At 44.3% G+C, this 20,192-nt stretch overlaps 2 protein-coding genes across 2 annotated transcripts; both read left to right on the top strand.

Moving 5' to 3' along the window:
• Positions 1–685: 685 nt before the first annotated feature.
• On the top strand, positions 686–10,890 carry CSUI_002379 (uncharacterized protein; the record flags this gene model as incomplete). Its single annotated transcript, XM_068062581.1, has 2 exons — positions 686–3,138; positions 4,395–10,890. Coding segments are annotated over 2 exons (8,949 nt in total), but the record flags the coding sequence as incomplete, so codon positions are not given.
• Positions 10,891–12,710: 1,820 nt separating this feature from the next.
• Positions 12,711–17,719, top strand: CSUI_002378 (uncharacterized protein; the record flags this gene model as incomplete). The annotated part of the gene is made up of 4 exons (XM_068062580.1): positions 12,711–15,218; positions 15,680–15,871; positions 16,760–16,879; positions 17,471–17,719. Coding segments are annotated over exons 1-4 (2,838 nt in total), but the record flags the coding sequence as incomplete, so codon positions are not given.
• Between the last annotated feature and the right edge of the window lie 2,473 nt (positions 17,720–20,192).

Below are 20,192 nucleotides of genomic sequence, written 5' to 3'. Positions count from 1 at the left end.
ACAGAATGACAGATCTAGGAAGAACCTCTCAGCGAATTCACCTTCCTTCTCTTCTTCTTCTTCCTCCTGTAAGTCTTCTTCTGATCTTTCACAGACAGATGACGCTTCTTCCTCTGCTTCAGAGAGAAGTACAAGGTCTCCATCAGAAGAAGAAGAAGAAGTAGAAGACGAAGAAGGGAGACGTTTCTCAAGTTGTGGAAGAGGAGGAGCAGAGAGGAGTGAAGTGTGTGGGAAAAACGATGAGAGAAGACAGAGGGTCTCTAGTTTATCTAAAGGAAGACGTCTTTCAGAAGCCAAGAAGAAAGAAAGAGAAAGAGATGTCTATCAAGAAAGAGAAAGAAGACTTCTCGATGTTCGAAGACAGCGACTAAGTCATAAGAGTATCAGAGGTGCTAACTATCATGAGTCTTCTTCCTCTTCCTCTTCCTCTTCTTCTTCTTCATCTTGTTCCTCTTCTCCTTCGTCTTCTTCGCCTGTGCCTGCTAATTCTTCTTCTTCTTCTCCTTCTTCTTCTCCTGCAAGAGATAATGGGCTTTCTTCACATCCACGTGCACGCGTTCTCCGAGGTCGAACAGTAGAGAGCAGAGAGAGAGAAGGAAGAAGAACGAGAAGAACGGCGAGAGGAAAGAGAAGAGCTTCTTCTCCCCCTGTAAAGAGAAGACTCGATTCCTTTCACCCAAGCGCAGGCCATTCATCGAGAACGCGAGAGAGAGAGATCCCTCCTGGAGCTGACCAAGAAAAAGGAGTTAAGAGGGATCGATCTTTCGCTTCAGACAGCCAACGTGTTCACGGACAAGAAGAGGAAGAAGAAGAGAGGACACAAGCGATTAGAGAGAGTGAAGAAAGGAATAGAAGGAGAAGAAGAAAGTCTTTCAGCAACGAGCGAGAAGGTGAAAAGAAAGAGAGAGAAAGCGATGAATGGGGGGATACCGTCAAGAAGAAAGCAAAGGGGAGAGGAGAAAATGAAGAAAGGGAAGAATTATCGGTTTACAGAGAGAGGAGAGATCTATCCTCATCCGCTTTGAAGATCAAAAGACTCATGTTGAATCGATCCAAGACTCTGCCAGGTAATAGTGTACATACACCTGAAACATCTATCACTTCTTCTTCTTCTCTCTCTTCTCCTGTCTTACCTCCTTTAACACATCTCATAACATCGTCGCCGTCTACAGATCCTTCTTCTTCTTCTCTTTTTCGAGAAGGCGTTATAGATCTCTCACCTGAAGACAAGACGACTCTATCGAAAGGTTCGATTTCTATGCTGCATCGGCTTCTACTTCAGGGGCAGGCCTCTTCTTCCTCTTCTTCTTCTTCCCCTCCGTCTATCCAGTCTTCGTCTTCTTCATCTCTATCGCCTTATTCTCTCCCCCCTGAACTTTTCTCAGGTGTATCTACACAGGAGGAGGTGAAGTCGTCTTCTCAATGGAGAAGGCAGTCTGAGAGAATGGAAGGAGAGAAAGAAGAAGGAGAGAGATTAGAAAGAGAAAGGGTAAGAACTTCAACGAGAAGTGACAAAACTCTTCTACCTTCTTCTACAGACAACACATCTGTCGACCATACTAGGAAGCTCAAGAGTGAAGTCGCTTCCTCTAAGTTTTCTTCTTCTTCTCTTCATTTTCTTCAAGAGACCACTCTCCATCTACCCGACGACTTTCCTTGTTCTTCACGTTTAGGTTTCTTTGAAAATCATGTGTATATACACCCGAGCATTACCCTCTCTTGTCCTATGAGTACTCCTCCTCTTCCCCCTCGTATCGCCTCATCAGACGAAGCAGAAATCTTTTCCTCTTCGTCTTCTCCTCTGCTAGGCGAAAAGAAGCTTTATGCCTTTGTACCGAGTTATTCTTCAGAAAACGCGAGAAAAACCTCCTTATTTCCTTCCTGTGGAACTCCCCGCCGCCAGGTGTATGTACACCTCGTATCCGGGTGTACATCCACTCAGATGAAGCACCTAGAGGAGGGTAAATTGATACGTACATGGAGAGTTAATTCCGTCAAGCAGCTCGATACACTACAGCCACCTAAGAAAAGAGCTTATGAAGAGCCACATGAAAATGAAGAGAAAGAAGAAGAAAGAAACTACGGCGAAGAGAAGCTTTTTCATACTCTAGCAGACTGGGTCGTAACAGATCGTTTGCATGCGACCGTCTTTCTTTTAGACGGCAGAGGAGATTTCGCCGAGAGAGAGAAGAAGGAAGTGGATGATCGATACAGAAGAACAAAGGAGGAGAAAGAAGGAAGATCGAAAGATAAAATGCTTTCTGCGACCTCCTTTGTATCTTCTTCAGTTGCTTCTCCTTCTTCCTCCTCTTCTTCTCTTGTTTTCTCCTTACTTCTTGGAGAAGAACGTCATCGTCCAAGACGTCACACAACATATCAGAGAGATAAAGAGCAAGAGGAAGAGGGAAAGAAAGGACGAGAGGCAAGAGAGAGAGGGGAACAAGAAGAAAATGATCTTGACGAAGATACGAAGAATGAAAAGATCGAATCTTTTCTAGAAAAGTTGATGGATCATCTGTTTACTCAAGTAATAGAAGAACAAGAAGAGAAAGAAGAAGGAAAAAGAGATGAAGCCAATCTGAAGAGCACAGTTTATATAGGATTATCTATCTTTCTTCTCCTTGGAGATCATGTAGCTGATCTTCTCTCTTCTTCTTCACATCTCTCGTCATCTTGTAACGGTAGAAACGACTTACCATGCTTTTTCCACTCGCCTCGGTGTCTTGCATGTCTTGTGTCGTACCTTCCTTCTTCCTTTTCGTCTCCTATCTCTTCTTCTTCTTTTACCTTGGGAAAGAATACCTTGACTCCCATAGAAGAAGGTGAGGTGTCGGGTGTACGTACACTGCAAGTCAGAGATCTTCACGAACTTAGGGAGATTCTCCGTGTTGCTCGAACTCGTCTGGATAGCTTACGTTTCGCATATCAGAGAGGAGAAAGAGAGGGAGGAGAAGAGGAAGATCCAGATTATAGAGAAGTTTCAAAAGCCTTCTTTCAAGACAGTAAGGAAAGAAAAGAGATGATAGGTAACAACAAGGCTGGCGCTGACAGAGAGAATGAAGAAGAAGAAGAAAGAAAGTCTAGGAGAAGACCAGGCAGTCCGAAGAGGTCTGAGCCAAGCTGTCCCGAGGAAATTCTGTAAGGTATTCTTTTCCTCTTCTTCTTCAGAATCTTGTATTACACGCGATAAAGACGCAGATCGAGGAATCATCCTAGAGAGATGTGAGCTGTCTATACACCCAAGACAACTGCCTGTACACCCGAGCCATCACTTTCCTTTTTCTCATTCACCGATTTTTATCTCTCTCGACTCATTTTGATCGCCTCTGTCTCCTCCCTCTTTAGACTTCATTCCTGTCCTACACTGGATAGAACAGAATTTGCCTAGACTCGAGACTTGTCCATATGAAACGTCTGTCTTCTCTAACCTATATCGATCCTTCATGCACCATGGGCTCCCTCTACGTACACGTATGTCTATCTATGTATCTATCTAGCTACTCATTCCTATCTATGTATCTCCCTCTCTATGTATTTTTCTCTATCTATACCCATCCATACATCAGGGTGTCTATACAGGTGCATGTTGGAGTGTATGTGTAGGTGGACATAAGAGTAGAAGGAGGATGAGATAAATCATCTCCCTCTCTCTCTTCAGGTGTAATCTCGAAGTGAACAGGATCACGATCTTTTTCTATCAGACGTTCTTAACAAGGGGGCGAGTGACTAGAGTGCTACAGACATCTATGGAAACCCTTATGAAATATGTATGAAGATGTGCCTATGTATGGATGAATCTGTATGAAGAAGGTGCGTATATGTACATACCTACACACATGTAGACTATCCATATAGAAAGGGACGTACATACCTGCTATTCTGACGCACCCTGAGAGACAGGTAGATATAGATAGCGATAGAATGACTGAAAGATAGATGGATAGATAGAACTTCATAAAGGCAAAAAAGCAAGAAGGAGCTTACGTATCTCCAGAGGAGATGAAGGTACTTCCTATCGGAGAGCAACAAGTACACTGTGGAGCCGAGTGTATGGAGGTATGTATGCGTATGTCCGTATATATATCTATTTAGATACACCTTACGTTGAAACATAGATGAGAGAGGTCTTATGAAGGGAGTCAGAGAGCAGATCTCCCTCATGAGAAAGGCGAGTGCAGTTGTCATCCTGCAGGTGCGAGAGATCTTTGGTCGATCGTCTTATAGATGAATCGATCGGTACATCTTTTTGTTGAAGAGATGCTACTCTGCTGATGTGTCGATCCCCCGAGCTCTTCTTTGTCTCTTCTCTGTTCACATAAGACGAATGAGAGAAAAGTTGCTGGAGAGAGAGAAGATGTCTTCTTCTCTCTTTCTTTTCTCCGGTGTATGTACAGCTGTGTTCGTATTCAGGTTCTATCTTCATCTTCTGCGTGGCGTTCTTCTCCTCCTCCTACTGCTAATACAACAGATAGTTCAACTCTATCTCTTCTTCATCTTATCGAACCTATCTCTTTAAGAAGAAGAGCTTCTTCTTCTTCCTCTTTATCTTCTACCTCTCCTTCTTCAGCATTATCTTCTATTAGAGGGTCTTCTTCTCTCCATATAAAGACTGACCATGAAACCTCTCTCCGAATCCCTCCTTCTTCTTCTTTTCATGATCTAGATGGTCTGCATAGCACACCTGACGATACACCTCATCGAACTGCCTCGCGAACTTCTTCTTATCGCCATCCTTCTTCTTCTTCTTTAGCAAGACCCTTATCTCTTTTCTTCAACGAAGGAATGAAGAAAATTTTAAGTCTCTTTCGCAGTCATCTAACTTCCTCTTCGCTTCCTTCAACGGCGGCGCCTTCCTCATTCGGTCTTCTCTCTCCACCATCATTCTCTGAGGTGTATGTACACTCCAACCGCTGTCTTCGGCATAACCGACGAATGAACACATCTCCCTCAGCTTCACCTCCGTCTTCTTCCTCTCTTGAGAAGACAGGAAGCTTGTCATGTAGATCTCCTGTTTCTCCTATGAACAATCCCCCTCATACTTCTCTAACCTCTTCCTCTCTTTCAAGTCAACTTCTTCAGAATCTTCTTACGTCTCATTCGAGAGTCTTTGCTATCTCTTACATCCCTAAGATCACTACGTCTCCTAGTTTGATAGCTAGTCTATTAGATCTCCTTCAACAGTCTTCTCTTCATGGTTCTCGATGCACTCCTCTACATCTCTCTCTTCATAGAGATGCTTCTGCTTTCTCTTCTTCTTCTTCTACTCGGTCGGGTCTTCTCTCGCCTTTTCATATCTTGTCTTGCTGGAGATCTCTTGCTTCTCTATACCCCCACGCCATCTCTGATATAGACAGAAGAGATCGCGATGTAAAGAAGACCGTCTATAGAGAAAGAGGTGAAATATCTAAGGCTGATTTGCTAGCAGAGCATCTCCTTCAACGTAAAAAAGAAGAAGAAGAAGAAGAGAAAGCACACAGTGAGAGAAAGGGGAAGGGAGAATACAGTCCAAGAGAGAGAATGAAGAGCTACGAAGAAGGGATAGGTTACAGCGAGAGGAAGAGAGACAATAGAAGAAGCGAAGATGAGAGAGAAGGAGAGGTTGCGGTCGTCGTCTCGGAGTTCGGAGAGAGGCTAGGTGAGAGAGAGAAGAGAAAGGTACTACTACAGAGAGTGTATAGACAGGAGAAAGATGCAGAAGTGAAGAGGCTGGGAGAGCTAAAGAACAAAGAGACAGAGAAGAATAAGAAGAAGAAGGAGAAAGAGAAACAAGAGAGGGAAGAAGAGGGCTGGAGAGTAACTTCAAAGGAGAAAAGAAAAGAGGAGGAAGAAGAAGAAGAGATCTTAACTAGACAAGCTACATCAAATATCTCAATCCCCCCTGGCTCTTCTTCTCCTCCTTCTCTTTTGAAGTCGCTTCATAAGGAGAGAGACCCCACCTCTAAAAGTATTGAAAGAAGCCGTCGGTCCATTGAAGAGAGAGAGACAGATAGCACCCCTGTATGTTATTTCCTTTCCGCCCAAGAGGTGAGACGGAAAGATGAGAAAAGCGAAGAGAATCTTCTATTTCAGAAGGATGCTATGCATGAAGGCCAATATCCTTCTATTCTCTTCTCATCTTCTTCTTCTTTCTCTCCTTCTTTCTCTCAGCCCTTGAAGGGAAGAAAGAAACAAGGTTCTTCTTCTGCTTCTGCTTCTATTCCTTCTTCTTCTTCTCCGTCAACTTTCTCTTCTCTTTCTGGCTCACACATCTCTCGCTCTTATCCTATAGAGGGCGAAGGAGGCAACGAAGAGCGGGAGGAATCTCCAGAGAAAAAAGAAGAAGAAGAGGAGGATAGCTATGAGGTAGATTTGATTGAAGACAGCGAAGCAGAAGAAGACCCTGAGAGACAGAGAAGAAAGGCAAGCAGACAGAAGAAGGAGTGTCACCCTGTCGATAGAGCTCTTCCGCACTCCTCTTCTTCTTCTTCGTCTTTCCCTTTACTTGAAGAAGACACGGAAGCTCACCCCGGCGAAGAAGAACAAGAAGAGATTCTTTCTCCACGAAGAAGAAGAAGAATTGAGAGAGTCGCACATCATTCTTGTCTCTATCCATCTTCTTTCTATCCATCTTCTTCTTCCTCCTCGGCCTCCTCCTCTTCTCGCGCTCTTCCTTCTCACACCTCTCCTACGATCCCTTCATCTATCTCTCCCCCTAGTATCGAGTTACCTTCTCACGACCCCCGAGAAGTTGCTTCTAAAGATATAGCAAAGAGAGATGAAAGAAGAAAAGAAGAAGAAAGAGAAGAGAAGAAAACGGGTTTACTTCATGAAATAGAAAGCAGTAAGAAAGAGCAAGAAAGGGGGATGTCTACATCTACAAGAGTCAAGATTACTCCTGCACCTCTGTCTTCAAGAGAAGAAAGATCTTTCTGTCTTTCTTCTCAGAAAGACAGACATTATCAGACGAAGATCTATACGGTCAGTAAGGCGTCTTCTCAGAGACAGAGCGGGAGCTCGAGAAACCCTATGATCTCTCTCTCGCCTAGAGGAGAGAAAGAGAGAGAGAAAGATGAGAGAGACCATGGCCTTCGGGAGGGTGAAGAAGAGATGACTTGTAAGATTACAGAGAGACATAGATCTCCACATAAAGAGAGAGCTATACTCCGATCATATTCAGATCGTAGAGGCAGAGACGAGCAGGAGAAGAGGGAGATAAAGGGACAGATGCCGTGGTCTTCTTTTTCTCCTTCTCTCTATCATTGTAAAGAAGATAAAGAAGACAAGAAAAGACAAGGAGAAGAAGAAGAAGGTTACTATACATCTCTAGTTGAGAGAAAGGAGAATAGGAAGAAAGAAGAAGAAGAGGGAAGGAGAAGACGAAGAGAGGAAGAAGATAAAGACCTCCAAAAGCACACAATAGCAGAGAGAAGAGCAGAAGGGGGATTGTCGTTGTCACGAGATTCACGTTCTCTCCGGAGAATCGAAGGAGAAGTTCCCTCGCCGTCGAACTCTCCAACTCATCAGCATCTTGCTCTTTCTTCTTCTTCTTCTTTTCATTCCTTAAAGAAAAGATCGTCTCCTTCGCCACCTGATAGGAGATCGATCTCTCCATCCAGCCTTAAGAAAGAGACGCAAAAAAGAAAGAATCTCCGGTCTCTCTCTCCTCGCCCTCTTTATGGCCGTTCGCTTTCATCCAATCCATGTGGGGGGCCTCCAGGTGTACATACACTCGGAGTGAAGACACCTTTCTACCTTCGTCCTAGATCACATGCAGGCAACGATCTTTCTCCTCGACAGCAACACCGACGAGGACATCTATCATTACAAAATGACTCTGATGGAGAAGAAGAAGAACTGAATAGCACGTCATGCTGCTGGCCTCTCTGCGAGGAAGAAAAAGACGAGAAAGGACAAGAAAGACTTTCTTCTGCTTCTCCTTCTCCCCCTCGTCTTGAAGAGCAAGAGGAGAAGACGAAGAGGAAGAAAGAGACCTTTACTTCTTCTTCTCCCTCTCCTCCTGCGCATGCTTCTTCTTGTTCTCCTTCTCATGGGCGTCACCGCAATCTTCTTCTACGCGTCTCTCAGAAAGAGACAAGTCATGATAAGAAGGAGACAGGTGTAACTTCTTTGTCTTCGCTACAGCCTCGCCAAAGATCAGCAGACAAAGCCAAGGTCAATTTCCATCCGAGAGGGTGTCACTCCTCTTCTTCTGGTCATCTGGAAAGAAGACAGCCATATTCCTTTTCTTCTTCTTGTTCCTCTGCTTCTCCGAATCAAATGAAGAATGAGATCTCTCAGAGAGACGTCTCATCGCCGTCTTCTCGTCAACGGGGCGAAGTGGATCGAGACCCAAGTCGAAGAGAGAATGCTGTAGGCAGGAGAGAAGAAGAAGAAGAAGGGGTGAAGAAGAAAGAGAGAGAGGATCAGAAGAAAGAGATGGAGGAGAGAAGAGAAAAAGAAGAGTTGAAAGAAAGAGAGAGAACAGCGAATCAAATAAGGGATGGACGTCATGTGGCTGTACGAGAGAGACAAGATTGCTATAGGAAGGAGACTCCTGAAAGATGGCGAGACGGCAAAAGTCTATCTAGGAAAGATACTCGAGAGCAACTTCAATCATCGAAGGAGCCTGGTATTACCTCTGACACATTCGCTAGCGCCAGAAGAGAAAAAGACTCCTTTCTTCTTCAGAATGGCTCTTTGAATCTTCTCGAGAAAGAAGAAACGAGAAACCCATTTCTTTCTCTCGATTCAGAAAGAAAGAGCAAAGACGATAAGAAACCCAGTGAAGATGCAAAGAAAGCAATTCCTTCTCTTCTTCCTTTACGAGAAGTTCGAATGAGAGAACCCAAACTCGAGAGAATCCCTTCAGGGGGTGTACATACACCTAAAGAAAAGCACCGACGATTGTCTTCAAATGTCACCCCGGAAAGAAATGAAAGACTTCCATATCAAAACAAGACTTCCTCCTCTAGTCAGAGGGGTCTATCCCAAGAAGGAAGAGAACATCATAGGAAAGAAGGGAGTCGTGATATGGGGAGAACTCCAGAGAAGTCTCTATCAAAGACTCCTCAGGAGCAGATACGTCTCGAGTCTCAAAAGGATCCAAGAAATGCTTCGGCTTATATTCGAGATAACTCAACATCATCACCACCTTGTGGGACTTCATTCCATCGAAGCCACTCGCAGAGTCAAAGAGAAGGAGAAGAGAGAGAAGAAAAGAAAAGAAAGCAAGGAAGAAAGACAGAAAAGTTAGGAGACGGTAGTAATGGAGAGAAGAGAGGAGAAGAAGAGCAAAGGCAAAAAAAGAAACCTTGTCAAGAAGATCTAGATACAAGTGGAAGAAAAGGGTTTATCTCTCAAGATGAAAGAGAAAGGACGAGAAAGAATCAACAGCGGGGTGTACATACACCTGGACCTGAGAGAATGAAAAACTCTATACCTATCGACCAAGATCTACCAACAAGTCAGAGACCCTCTCCTTCAAGTCGATGTGAGAGACGTGGATGTGGCGGTACACCAAGGAGCATCGATGGTTCCCTGTCTCCTGAGGGACAATCGATTGCATCTCTCCGAGGTGAAGGAAGGGGAAGAGACACGTACAGGGCAAGAGAAAGAAGTAGAGGTAGGCATCTTTTCAAGAATGACGCGAGATCTTTAACCCCCAGTCCTTCAACACCTTCAGGTCGATGTGAAAGACGTGGATGTGGCGGTACACCAAGGAGCCTCGAAGGCTCTCTGTCTCCTACAGGACAATCGACTTCGTCTCTCCGCAGTGAAGGAATGAGAAGAGAAGAAGAAGAAAAAAAACAAGCAAGAAGAAGATCACGTCCTTTATCTTATGATCGAAATCGATCAAGCTCACCCTTCACTCCTAGTCCTTCGCCTCCAGGTCGATGTGAAAGACGTGGATGTGGCGGTACACCAAGGAGCATCGATGGTTCCCTGTCTCCTACAGGACAATCGATTTCTTCTCTCCGTAGTGAAGGAAGAAGAAAGCTGGAAAAGGAGAAGACAAGCAAACGTAGATGGGGCAGAAGTCCAATTCCTACGAATCAAGGGAGATCATTTACTCCTACTCCTTCTCCCCCAGGTCGGTGTGAAAGACGTGGATGTGGAACAGGCACCCCAAGGAGCATCGATAGTCCCACCCCTAGAGAACAATCGATTTCATCTCTTCGCAGTGAAGAGAAGAGAAGAGAAGAATACAAAACACGAGAAAGAGGAAGAACGAGAAGATCAAGTCCATTGTCTCCAGATAAGAAGTCCACCACCCAATCTAACTCTTTCCCACATACTCCTTCTCCTTCAGGTCGATGTGAAAGACGTGGATGTGGAACAGGCACCCCAAGGAGTATCGACGCTGTCTCTTCGACACCAGGAGAAGGATCGACGCTATCTCTCAGAGACAGTCTCCACAGAAAGAATCAAGAAGAAGAAGAAGAAAAGAAGATGACAAGGAAGAAGAAGAAGACCAGCAATCCCTCCTCCTACACAGATACCCATCCTAAGGAGAGAAGAGCTGCCTCAGTAGAGAACCCCCGTGGTGGTCGACCAAATCTTGGAGATTCCTCTTCTTCTTTACCTCCACGTGAGCTCTCAGGAGTTGCGCAGATACCAAGAAGAATTGCAGGGGGTAAAGAAGGACCTCTCTCTCCAGGTGACACATGCAGCAGTGGAGAAGGACAGCAAGAAGAAAGCGAAAAGGAGAGAAAGCGAACCGTTTTCGGAGGAGAGAAAGGAAGAGGAAGAAGTGAAGATCTTGAGGAAGCGACTTTAAGAGCCGTGAGAGAGAAAGATCTAGAGTTGGAGGTCGTCCGACTGAAGGCTTTACTAAGGCGGGCTATCCGAGATAAGCACAACAGCAGAGAGATAGATCATCTGATGGAAGGATATGAAGGAGGTGTCCTTCCACAGGTAAAGAGAGAAAAAAGCCCATTGTAGAGAAGAGGAGAAGAGTTCATGAGTCCGACTGAGGTGTATGTACACCTGGTGCATGATGCATGGAAAGAAAAATACAGAAGAAGAATGTAGGTGGATCTCTATGTCTTCCTGCATGGGAAGGTCTTTCTTTGACCAAGGGAAGGGCTAAGAGAGAAAGAGAAGAAAGTCCAATCGAAATGATTAACGACAAGAGAGCTAGGAAGAGAAAAGGCAGAGACAACTCACTTGGAAGTTGTGTGGAAAAGTAGCCTTAGAATCTCCTTCAAGTATAGATGGGTGTCTTCATATAGAGATATAGAGATCCATATATGTATGTGTATGTATCTACATGTGTTCGCGCATAGGGACACACACCTATATATATATATATCTCTATATATATATGAAGTAGATGTCTCTCCCTATGTGAGAGAGAGATGAGCGTGCGTGCAGATACTTTGAAAGATCTCTGCTATTCTCTTTTCACAGTACACATCCATACACTCCCTATGACAGATCTGCCTAGATATAAATACACATCTATATATATACGTAGACTAGCTCATGTAACCTTATATATCTACACATATAGATATCTAAGTGTAAGTGTATACACATAGGATTAGCATATGTAGCCCTTGCCATAGTGCTTATATAGCGATGTAGATATGGAGGAATCGAGACAGACTAGTAGAACAGCCATGGATATATCAACTGGCGAAAAGACCTATGTATCAAGTCTACAAGAGATAGGTCTGGAGAGAATCATATTCTATAGCTTGGAGAAGCGAGTATCTTGGAGATCTTAAGCAGCAGCCTTCAACACTACCAGCAAGGGAAGATGATAGAGTGATAGATAGCCAAGGCAAATGAGAGAGAGCGCCATAAGCCAACTGCGTGCGTACATCGATGCTGTCTATCCCTCCGTATGCTTCTTCCTTCCCTTCTGCGTGTGTATGTACACTCTATCCCCTAATGAGACTCATGAGAAGAAGGATAGGAGGAGACACCTAAAGGGCGCAGATGTATGTAAATCATGTATCGATAAACCCCTTACATAAACATCTCCAGAAAAGTTCACGAAAGATAACTGATAGAGGGTCTTCATTCATGAAGAAAAGCAGCATGCACTGATACTGTAGGCGGGACGTCCAGTGAGCCCCCTCTCTATTGGTCTGTCTACTTACCTCCAATCTATCTACCTTTCTATGTATGTCTACCTTGAGATATCTGTGTATAGCTCTCTATATGCCTATACATACATTTTTATGTGTAAATGTGTACATAGATGTGTATGGGGCTTTTAGGTGTAAGGCCGGCGTAGTGTCTGCCCAGACAGAAGTGGCTTTTATCGTACTTCTTCATAAGAATCAATCACGGTGTACATACACCTCACCGGGAGATTGATTCTTTCTAGGCTTCACCTCTACTGTTTCTTGATGAGTTCAGACCCCTTCTCTCCCGTATCCGCCTAAGGCATTTCCTTATATCTCTGCCTCTCTATTCTACATCCACATGTACCTCTTCATCTTATAAACATACCTCTCCTCTTTACATATACAATCCTCTATCTATCTATCTATGCACATGTCTTCATATAGATATATAGATGTATATCTGCGTTCCTATATTTAAGTATATATCTACGTCCCTATATACACCTATATATCCACGTCTCTATATACACGTATATATCTACGTCCCTTCATATATCTATATCTATCTATATATATATATGTATATGAACAAGGTGTCCACGTTCTTTAGGTGGCATCTGTGGGGGAGTTTTTCTGAATGTTCTTTTCCTTCAGCGTTCACCTCGAGGGCTTCATACATCTTTCCAAATTCCTTCTTCTCCGTCATCTCTTAAAGATCAAGAAGGTCTTCTCTCAGGAGAAAGAAGAACAAGAAAATGCGAAGAAGGAGAAGACACCTGTTGTCCTTCTTCTCCTACTTTTTCTTCTCCTTCTCGAAACCGAGAGATCCGCATTCTTTCTCACCCCCCCTCTCACTCTTCTTCTTCTCCTCCACATGCTTTACCTATGACAATTACCTCCTCTGGATATACACCCCGTACGGCAAGAGAGAAGAGGGGTCTTCTTCAGAGCTTCCAGTCGCCTCCCTCTTCTTTATCTCCCAGAAAGAATATCCCAAGAATACGAGGCAACGAAGAAGAGTTGAAGGCTGGGAATCTTATGATCGAAAGAGGTAGAGATGCATCTCTCTCAGAAGATGTACATAGATCAAATGACCCGTATATAAAGATAGTTAGGCGAGGCAGCATGGAGACTCGAGGCACCCCTCGTTCTCCTTTGCGGGACAGGATGGATTTGAGAGAGACGTCTCCTGCCGGAAAACGTGTGAACAGAAGAAATCCATCAAATAAGAATACAAGCACGGGCGTTGCTACTTCATCCGATAGACACGGTAGTAATCTCCGTTCTATATCGTTTCCTTCAACGTTAGAAAAGAAGACGGCCCGCGCTACTACTAGGAATGGTTTATTATCTTCCTCTCCGACAGAGAAAGGAAGGGTCTCCGAATATAAGCCGACGATCTCTCCAAGTAGGGGGAGTAAGGATGAAGAGAAACAGGGTGGATGGCCAGGAGGTTCTCCTCGTAGGGGTGTTGCTCTTCTTGAGAAAAAGAGAGAATGGAAATGGTTTAGAGAAGAGGCAGGCCGAGAAAGAAGATGGAGAGGCAACGCTCATGAAGAAGAGATGAAGAATAGAGGGGGAAAAGAACAGAAACATTCTTCTAGAGAGAGAGGAGCGGCATCGGCAAGGAGCTCCTCTCTCCCAGCTATATATAACTCTTCAGCTTCTCCTTCACGACATAAACAGGGCATGTCTCTATCTCCACGGAATAGACGACCAAGTGAGAGGGTGAACGTGTCTAGATATTCATCGACAAGAAACAGAGAACACCTGTTGAAAGTCCCGCGGTCTCCTCGGAATCGAGTTGCTGCTTTGGAGAAACAAGAAGATAAGAAAAGAACAGAAAGAAAAGAGTGTACCGCAAATCAGAGAAACACACACATCACTAGGAAAGATTCTGCGAGAGGGATCATGAAGATGAAGAGAGAAGAAAGAAAGCAAGCCTATCCTAGAGGAGAAGAGATCTTCTCCCCTTCACAGCGTCGACGCTCCCCCGCTTCTTCATCTTCTTCTCCGAGAAGGAGTCATTGCTATGCCTGTGGAAACGGGGGAGGGATGAAGGAAGAGAAAGATGATCGGACTCCGAGAAAGATGAGAAGATCAGCCTCTCAAACCCTTACAAGCAGTCAGACAAGAACCCCATCAGATTCTTCTTCTCCTCCTCCCAACGGGTCTTCTCCAGCATCAAAAGATCATTATAGCACACGTTTAGATGGATGTCTAGCTTGTAGCCCAGTTGCTCGAAGAAGAAGACATGAAGGCAAAAGTGATCGTGAGATTGTCACCACCCCTTCAGGTGTACGTACAGCTGAAGCGAAAGCCGAGCGTGAAGCTGTGATTGAAGCGCGAAGAAAAGAACGTGAGAAGCTCCAGTCAGATCGAGAACAACTGCCACCACAGCAAGAAGTCGTGACTCTTCCTTCATCTTCTTCTTCTTCTCTTTATTTCTCTTCTTCTTCGTCTACTTTTCTTGATCCTTCATTCCATCCTTCTCTAGGCGGTTATCCACCTGATCGTAATGGAGATGAGACCGAGCCTACCAAGAAACTCCACACCTTCGGGTATCATTCGGCTTATATTCGGCAAGAACACAAACCTGCTTTTCAAACAGATCAGCATCATATCTCTTGTCTTCTTCCTGAGAAAGAAGAAATGCTCGTAGACCGGAGAAGCCAGAAATCTTCTTCCCTTCCAAGACGGCTTAACTACGGGAGTCATCATTATCATCTAGCTCAAAGAAATCTACCTTTGTCCTATGAAGAAGAAGAGGAAGAAATAAGAAGGAAACCTCTAAGAAATTCCTCTTCTCTTTCTCCAGCTAAAGGAGAGAGGAGAATCTTGAAAACGCCTCACGTTCAGATGTCTCTTACGTCTTTATCTTTACAAGCAAGAAGAATGAAGCGAGTCCCCGGGGCTGGGAGATCGATCTCTCCGCGTCTTGAAAGACAAGAGGCAGGAGAGGCGAGGAGTAAGATGATAGAAATGAAAGATAGACAGGAGAAAAAGCCCCAAGGAATCCTTAGAGGAAGAGAAAGAAAGGAAAGAGAAATTTCCAAAGAGGGAAGTGATCCTCTTACAGAAAGAAGTAAAGAACACAGCAGTACCAAGTCAAGTAGTCCTCGAGGCAAGAATCCAGTCACCTTTCCGTCACACGCACCTATGGTAAGAAAGAGTGAAAAAGAGAGAAAGAAAGAAAGAAAAAGAAAGAAAGAAAGAAAGATGGAAGAGGCAGATAGGAATGATACACATAGAAAGAGAAGAGAAATCTCTCTCCTTCAGTTAATCAAAACCGTAAATAGATGATCCACGTATGCAAACAGAATAGACTCTCTATCCCGGGTATAGGTAGATTGCTATTTCTCTGATCTTTTCTCCTCTATCTCTCTCTCTCTCTTTCTTTTCAAGTAAGTAACGAGAGATATAGGTATCTTGTGTTCGATGGAGAAATGAAGTAAGAAGAGTGTGTAAAATATCTATCTCTTGTCCTCTACGTCCTACAGATCTACCCCCCCCCCCCCCTCATTGTCTATAAGTTTGTAAGAAAGACCACTTGACGGCAAGGTGTATCTATCTCTCTCTCTCTCTTCACTCTACTTTTCTGTCTTATTTTCTCTTTGCTTTAGCTGCTCGGTGGAAGAGCGAATAAGAAGAATTTTTCTCATTCAAGCCCCGTCGGTCACAAAAGAGGAGACGCCACGAGTCAGGAGGAGACGGAGGGCTTGGGCGATGCAAAGACAGAAGAAGATCTATCAACAATGTTTGGAGAGAGCGTTCGAAAACAAGCCGAAACTGTCGCCAGAGCATTCCATTCCTCTGTAGGTTCTCCTGTTTCAAAACGATAAGCAGAATACATTTCCTTTGGTCGGTCACTTCCTCTCTTTCACTAGACGCAGAGATACACATTCTTTTCTTGGTGCATGCAGCCATGATCAACTATGGTACGTCTGCATAGATATATCTGTCTGTCTGTCTGTCTTAAGAGATGTACATCTCTAGATATGGACGTGGATATGCACTTCCTAGGACCCACGCCTGCTGAATCGACGTATGTGACATGTCTATACTTATAGACACTTCTCTACTGATGCTGATAGACATTTGGCGACAGAACGGCTAGTCAACTAGCTAACAGTCTACACATAGACATACATCTAGGCACTCATATTCTACATAGATCTGTGCATGAGTTATCTCGAAGATAGAGGCTTCTTTCTTCGTCTGTTCAATCTTGCGTGGTGTAGTTACACCTCAGCCGTGAAGACTACTTCTTGGGTTTGTCTCTTGCTGGATTGACAGGCGAGGCCACACATAGACCATACAGCATCGCATAGATACGCACATAGAGAATAGACATTCTGAAGAATCTCTCCCTTCAAAGTTCTTCTCAATCCCCTCTCCTGTCAACTGAAGAAACGGCCAGAGGTTGATCAGAAAGAGCAGAAGCGTTCGATGTCAAAGTCTTGGAAAGTCCCCCTGTGGACATACGTGTCTAGATGCAGACTTTCCGCGGGGAAACCACGTGCGTACTTCAACATAGAGAGAAGGAAAGGAAGTCATCTGGATGTGCGCAGGAATCCGTCGTTGAGTTGAATGGTAGATACACACGCGTCCACATGAGTCTGGCTATGTAGACGCCTCTGAGAAACAAGAAACTACTAGACACGGTGTCTACTCCTTATGTACTTCTTTCTGCTTCTATGTAGATTCCTGTCACATCAATAGAAAAGAGTGGGAAGAGACTTTTGCATCGACTCCAGCGAGATCTAGGCCAGCATGCTCCGAATCTCCTGCCTGTCCATGCGAAACTGCAACAGGTTATCGAGGTGAGAAAACACCCACTTCTCTCTTCTATACTTATCTATGTTTGGATCGAAGGCTGAAACATAGAAATGTCTATCATTAATCTATCTCTCTGTCTTAGGACTGTCTTAAGTCCATCTGCCTATTGAACTACTTACCTATCCATCTACCTCTCTACCTTTCATCTGTCTATCATTAGTCTATCTACCTACCTTCAGTCTATCTACCTATCTTTAGTCTCTCTCTGTCTATCTGTCTATCGAACGAGGTGTCTATTTACAAAGTCCTAATCCATCCATCTATCTTTCCAGACGTATGTAGACATAGGCAACCAGGACAGATATACATATATACATAAATACATATATATATATGTATATATCTATATATGCATACCTGTGTAGGTCGAGTAGCCATGTGAACCTGTATGTGATTCTTAGAGAACAGACAATCTACCTTGTCAGACTATAGACATCTTCGAGCCCTTGGCATAAGTAAGCCTTCCTTCCTAATCTTGTTTCTCTACGGCAAGGGGACGATAGCCTGACTATGTCTACATGCCTCAAATTCTCGTCTTTCTTTCTTTTCTCCTATCTTTTCGATTCTTTCCATAGCAACTCGTGACGGGATGTAAAGAAAGAGACGAGAAGCTCCGAAATCTCATTCAGCTCCTCTGTGCTAATCAACAGAAGAAAGTTCTTCTGTCTTCTTCCCCGAAGCCTAAGAGTATCTTGACTACGTCTTCAGCCAGACCTTCTCCGAGAGGTTCTCTCCCTCCTAAGAGAAGTCCAGAGAATCGTGTAAACCTTAGGATACCTGGAGGGAGCCAGAAGATCACAGCAAAGGTGTCTTTACTCAATCGAGTCAGTCGGAAAGAAGGGACAAGCTAGCTGGGAGAATCGATACTAAATGTGGATGAATCGATGCTGTCCAGCTACTTGAGAGAGAGATAGAGTGGGGGAGGGGGGTAAGGATTCTGAGGTATATCTATAGGTTCTGAAGGGGGTGCCATTCAAGCCATAGAACAAAGACGAAGAAGAAGAAGGAGAATAAAAGAAGAGAGTAGAAGAAGAAGAAAAAGAAGGAGAATAGAAGAAGAAGAGAAAGGAAGTCCAAGAAGGAGAACAGAAGAAGAAAAGAAGATATGTAAGGCTTGTACACCTGTGACAGGGCATACGAAAGAACGCTGTTGGTTTACTCGGGGGAGTGTTTCTATGTAGACAAAAGGGAGAAGATTTCCCCCTAGCACTAGATGAACTAGACACGCGTGCGTTGGATCTTTCTTCTCGAAGAGAAGAAGGTTTTCCCGAGTGAAAGTCTATATAGAGAGAAGAAAGTAATCGAAGGTGAATTATAGTGCTTTTAGAATCCAGAAAAAAGAAAGAAAGAAGAGACAGAGAAAGAGTGAAAGAAGAAAAGGAGAAGCATGCTATTTAGAAAGAGAAATCAGCTTCGCCTCTTTTTCATCTGCCCTGCACAGGGGTCTTCTTCACTTCTGGGGTGTACATACAGCCATGTACACCTAGGAGGGAGACGGATGGTCTTTGTGACTCAGAGAAGTCCATCCTTTCTGAGTTTTGTCTACTTTTTGTCTCGCGAAAAGATGACAGACTTGTTTCCTTTTCACAGAGAAGCTGAATGAATGGGTGTGGAGATCTACTTTTCTTTGTCACCGGCTTCACATGTGATAGGAAAGAAGTAGAAGATCGAAGAGCTGGGGTGAAGACGCCCTTACGACGAACGACTTTCTCAGTGTGCATCCTTTGTCATTTGAAAGGAGAGAATGAGAGAAAAGAAGGGAAAAAAGTAAAGAAGCTTTCTTAAGAAAGGAAGCAGTTCTTGTCTTGACAGGCATTCACTAGACAAGAAGGTCTTCTCCGAGGGCCAGGTGTATATACACTTCACTGATGACCTAGCTCCTGTTTAGAAACACCTTAGGTTGGGTGGGAGCTGCTGAATGATATTCTTCTGATAAGCTTCTCGGTGCTCTGTTGTTCTGTTTTATCTACAGTTAGCTTGATCTCTCATATACTTATCCTGTATCTTCTTTGCCTCTCTTGCGATCAACAAGATAGATCAACGACTCTGTAGAACTCCTCCTTACGGGAGGGGTGACTTGGTGCGAGTGTCTCTCTCGCTCTTTCCCTCTCTTGTACGACTTCCCTCCCTCCAACTGTCTCATTCAAGAGTCTATCTTTTCTCACGATTCTCTCAGAAGAGATTCCTCCCGGAGAGTCGCCCCTTCGTCCCAGCTAGCCACATACCCGCGAAGTAGACACGGCTAGACACCACGATGCTCATGCTTTGCAGTGAGAGGGCAGCAGCAGGCAGGTCATTTGCATAGGAGAAGTCACCTTCATACACGAGAAACACCCCCGGGGAGGGAGGCTGCACGGTCCTTCGTTCTAACAAGGGAAGATCCATACACCATAGAAAGACATTACAAGTCCTCAGAGATAAGGAGAAGTTGTCTTTAAAAAGCATGCAGAAGACTAATCTTACACTTCACACGAGACAGACACGATGCTGAAAAGAGTTAGTTAGCTCGATCGCTTCTCTCCAATGCAGTACATATCCTTTCTTAAAAAGGACAGCCACGGCTAAACCGATCAGCCCTGTCCCTGCCTGTCTTAGAATGTCTTCTTCTTCTTCCCTTCTTGCGAGACCAGCTTCGGTAAGTGGCTCCTTTCTCTTTATGATTCCGGTACTGTTGAACCCTTTGTACCCAACACCTGTCTTCTGCAAAGGAGAAGTCTACGGTTGCTGTCCATGTAGACTGCTGTCTATCGTGCGAGCCATGCCTTGAAGATGAAGGAGATTCTCAAAGGCAAACTCTTACTGGTTCTGATACGCTTATTCACCAGAGCTCTCGGCGAAAGGGACTGAAGCCAGTTGCTTCTTCCCCTTGTTGCTTCATCTGCTTTCTTGATATTTTTACTCTCGAACAGTAGTAGAGAAGTCAATCAGATATACATGGGAGGGCAAAGCCTGAGGAGATTGAGTGTTTTCTATGAGTCTATACCTCCTCTTGCATGTCCTTAGGATTTCTTCTCTCTTCTTCAGCATCACGATTTGGACGTTCTTCCCTCTCCTTCTTCTCTATCTATCGAGTGTCTTTCTTACACGTTGTCATAATTCCACATGAAGAGAAATGGCAGGTCTTCAATAGATCCTATCACTTTAGTCGCTAGAGAAACGCCGCAAAACGCAAGCAGATGAAAAGTCTTCAGAAAAAGAAGACGTGGACAAGCCCAACTAAGGCGCTCTTTACTCTCTTCCTTTTCTCTTTCTTTCTACCATTCCTTTATACTTCTCTGGAACGCCCCCCCCCTCCCT

The sequence above is a fragment of the Cystoisospora suis genome (genome assembly GCF_002600585.1).
Source record: "Cystoisospora suis strain Wien I chromosome Unknown contig_1014, whole genome shotgun sequence".
NCBI lineage: Eukaryota > Apicomplexa > Conoidasida > Eucoccidiorida > Sarcocystidae > Cystoisospora > Cystoisospora suis.
Note: the sequence above shows the minus strand (reverse complement) of the source record. Positions and strands in the feature narration are given on the sequence as shown.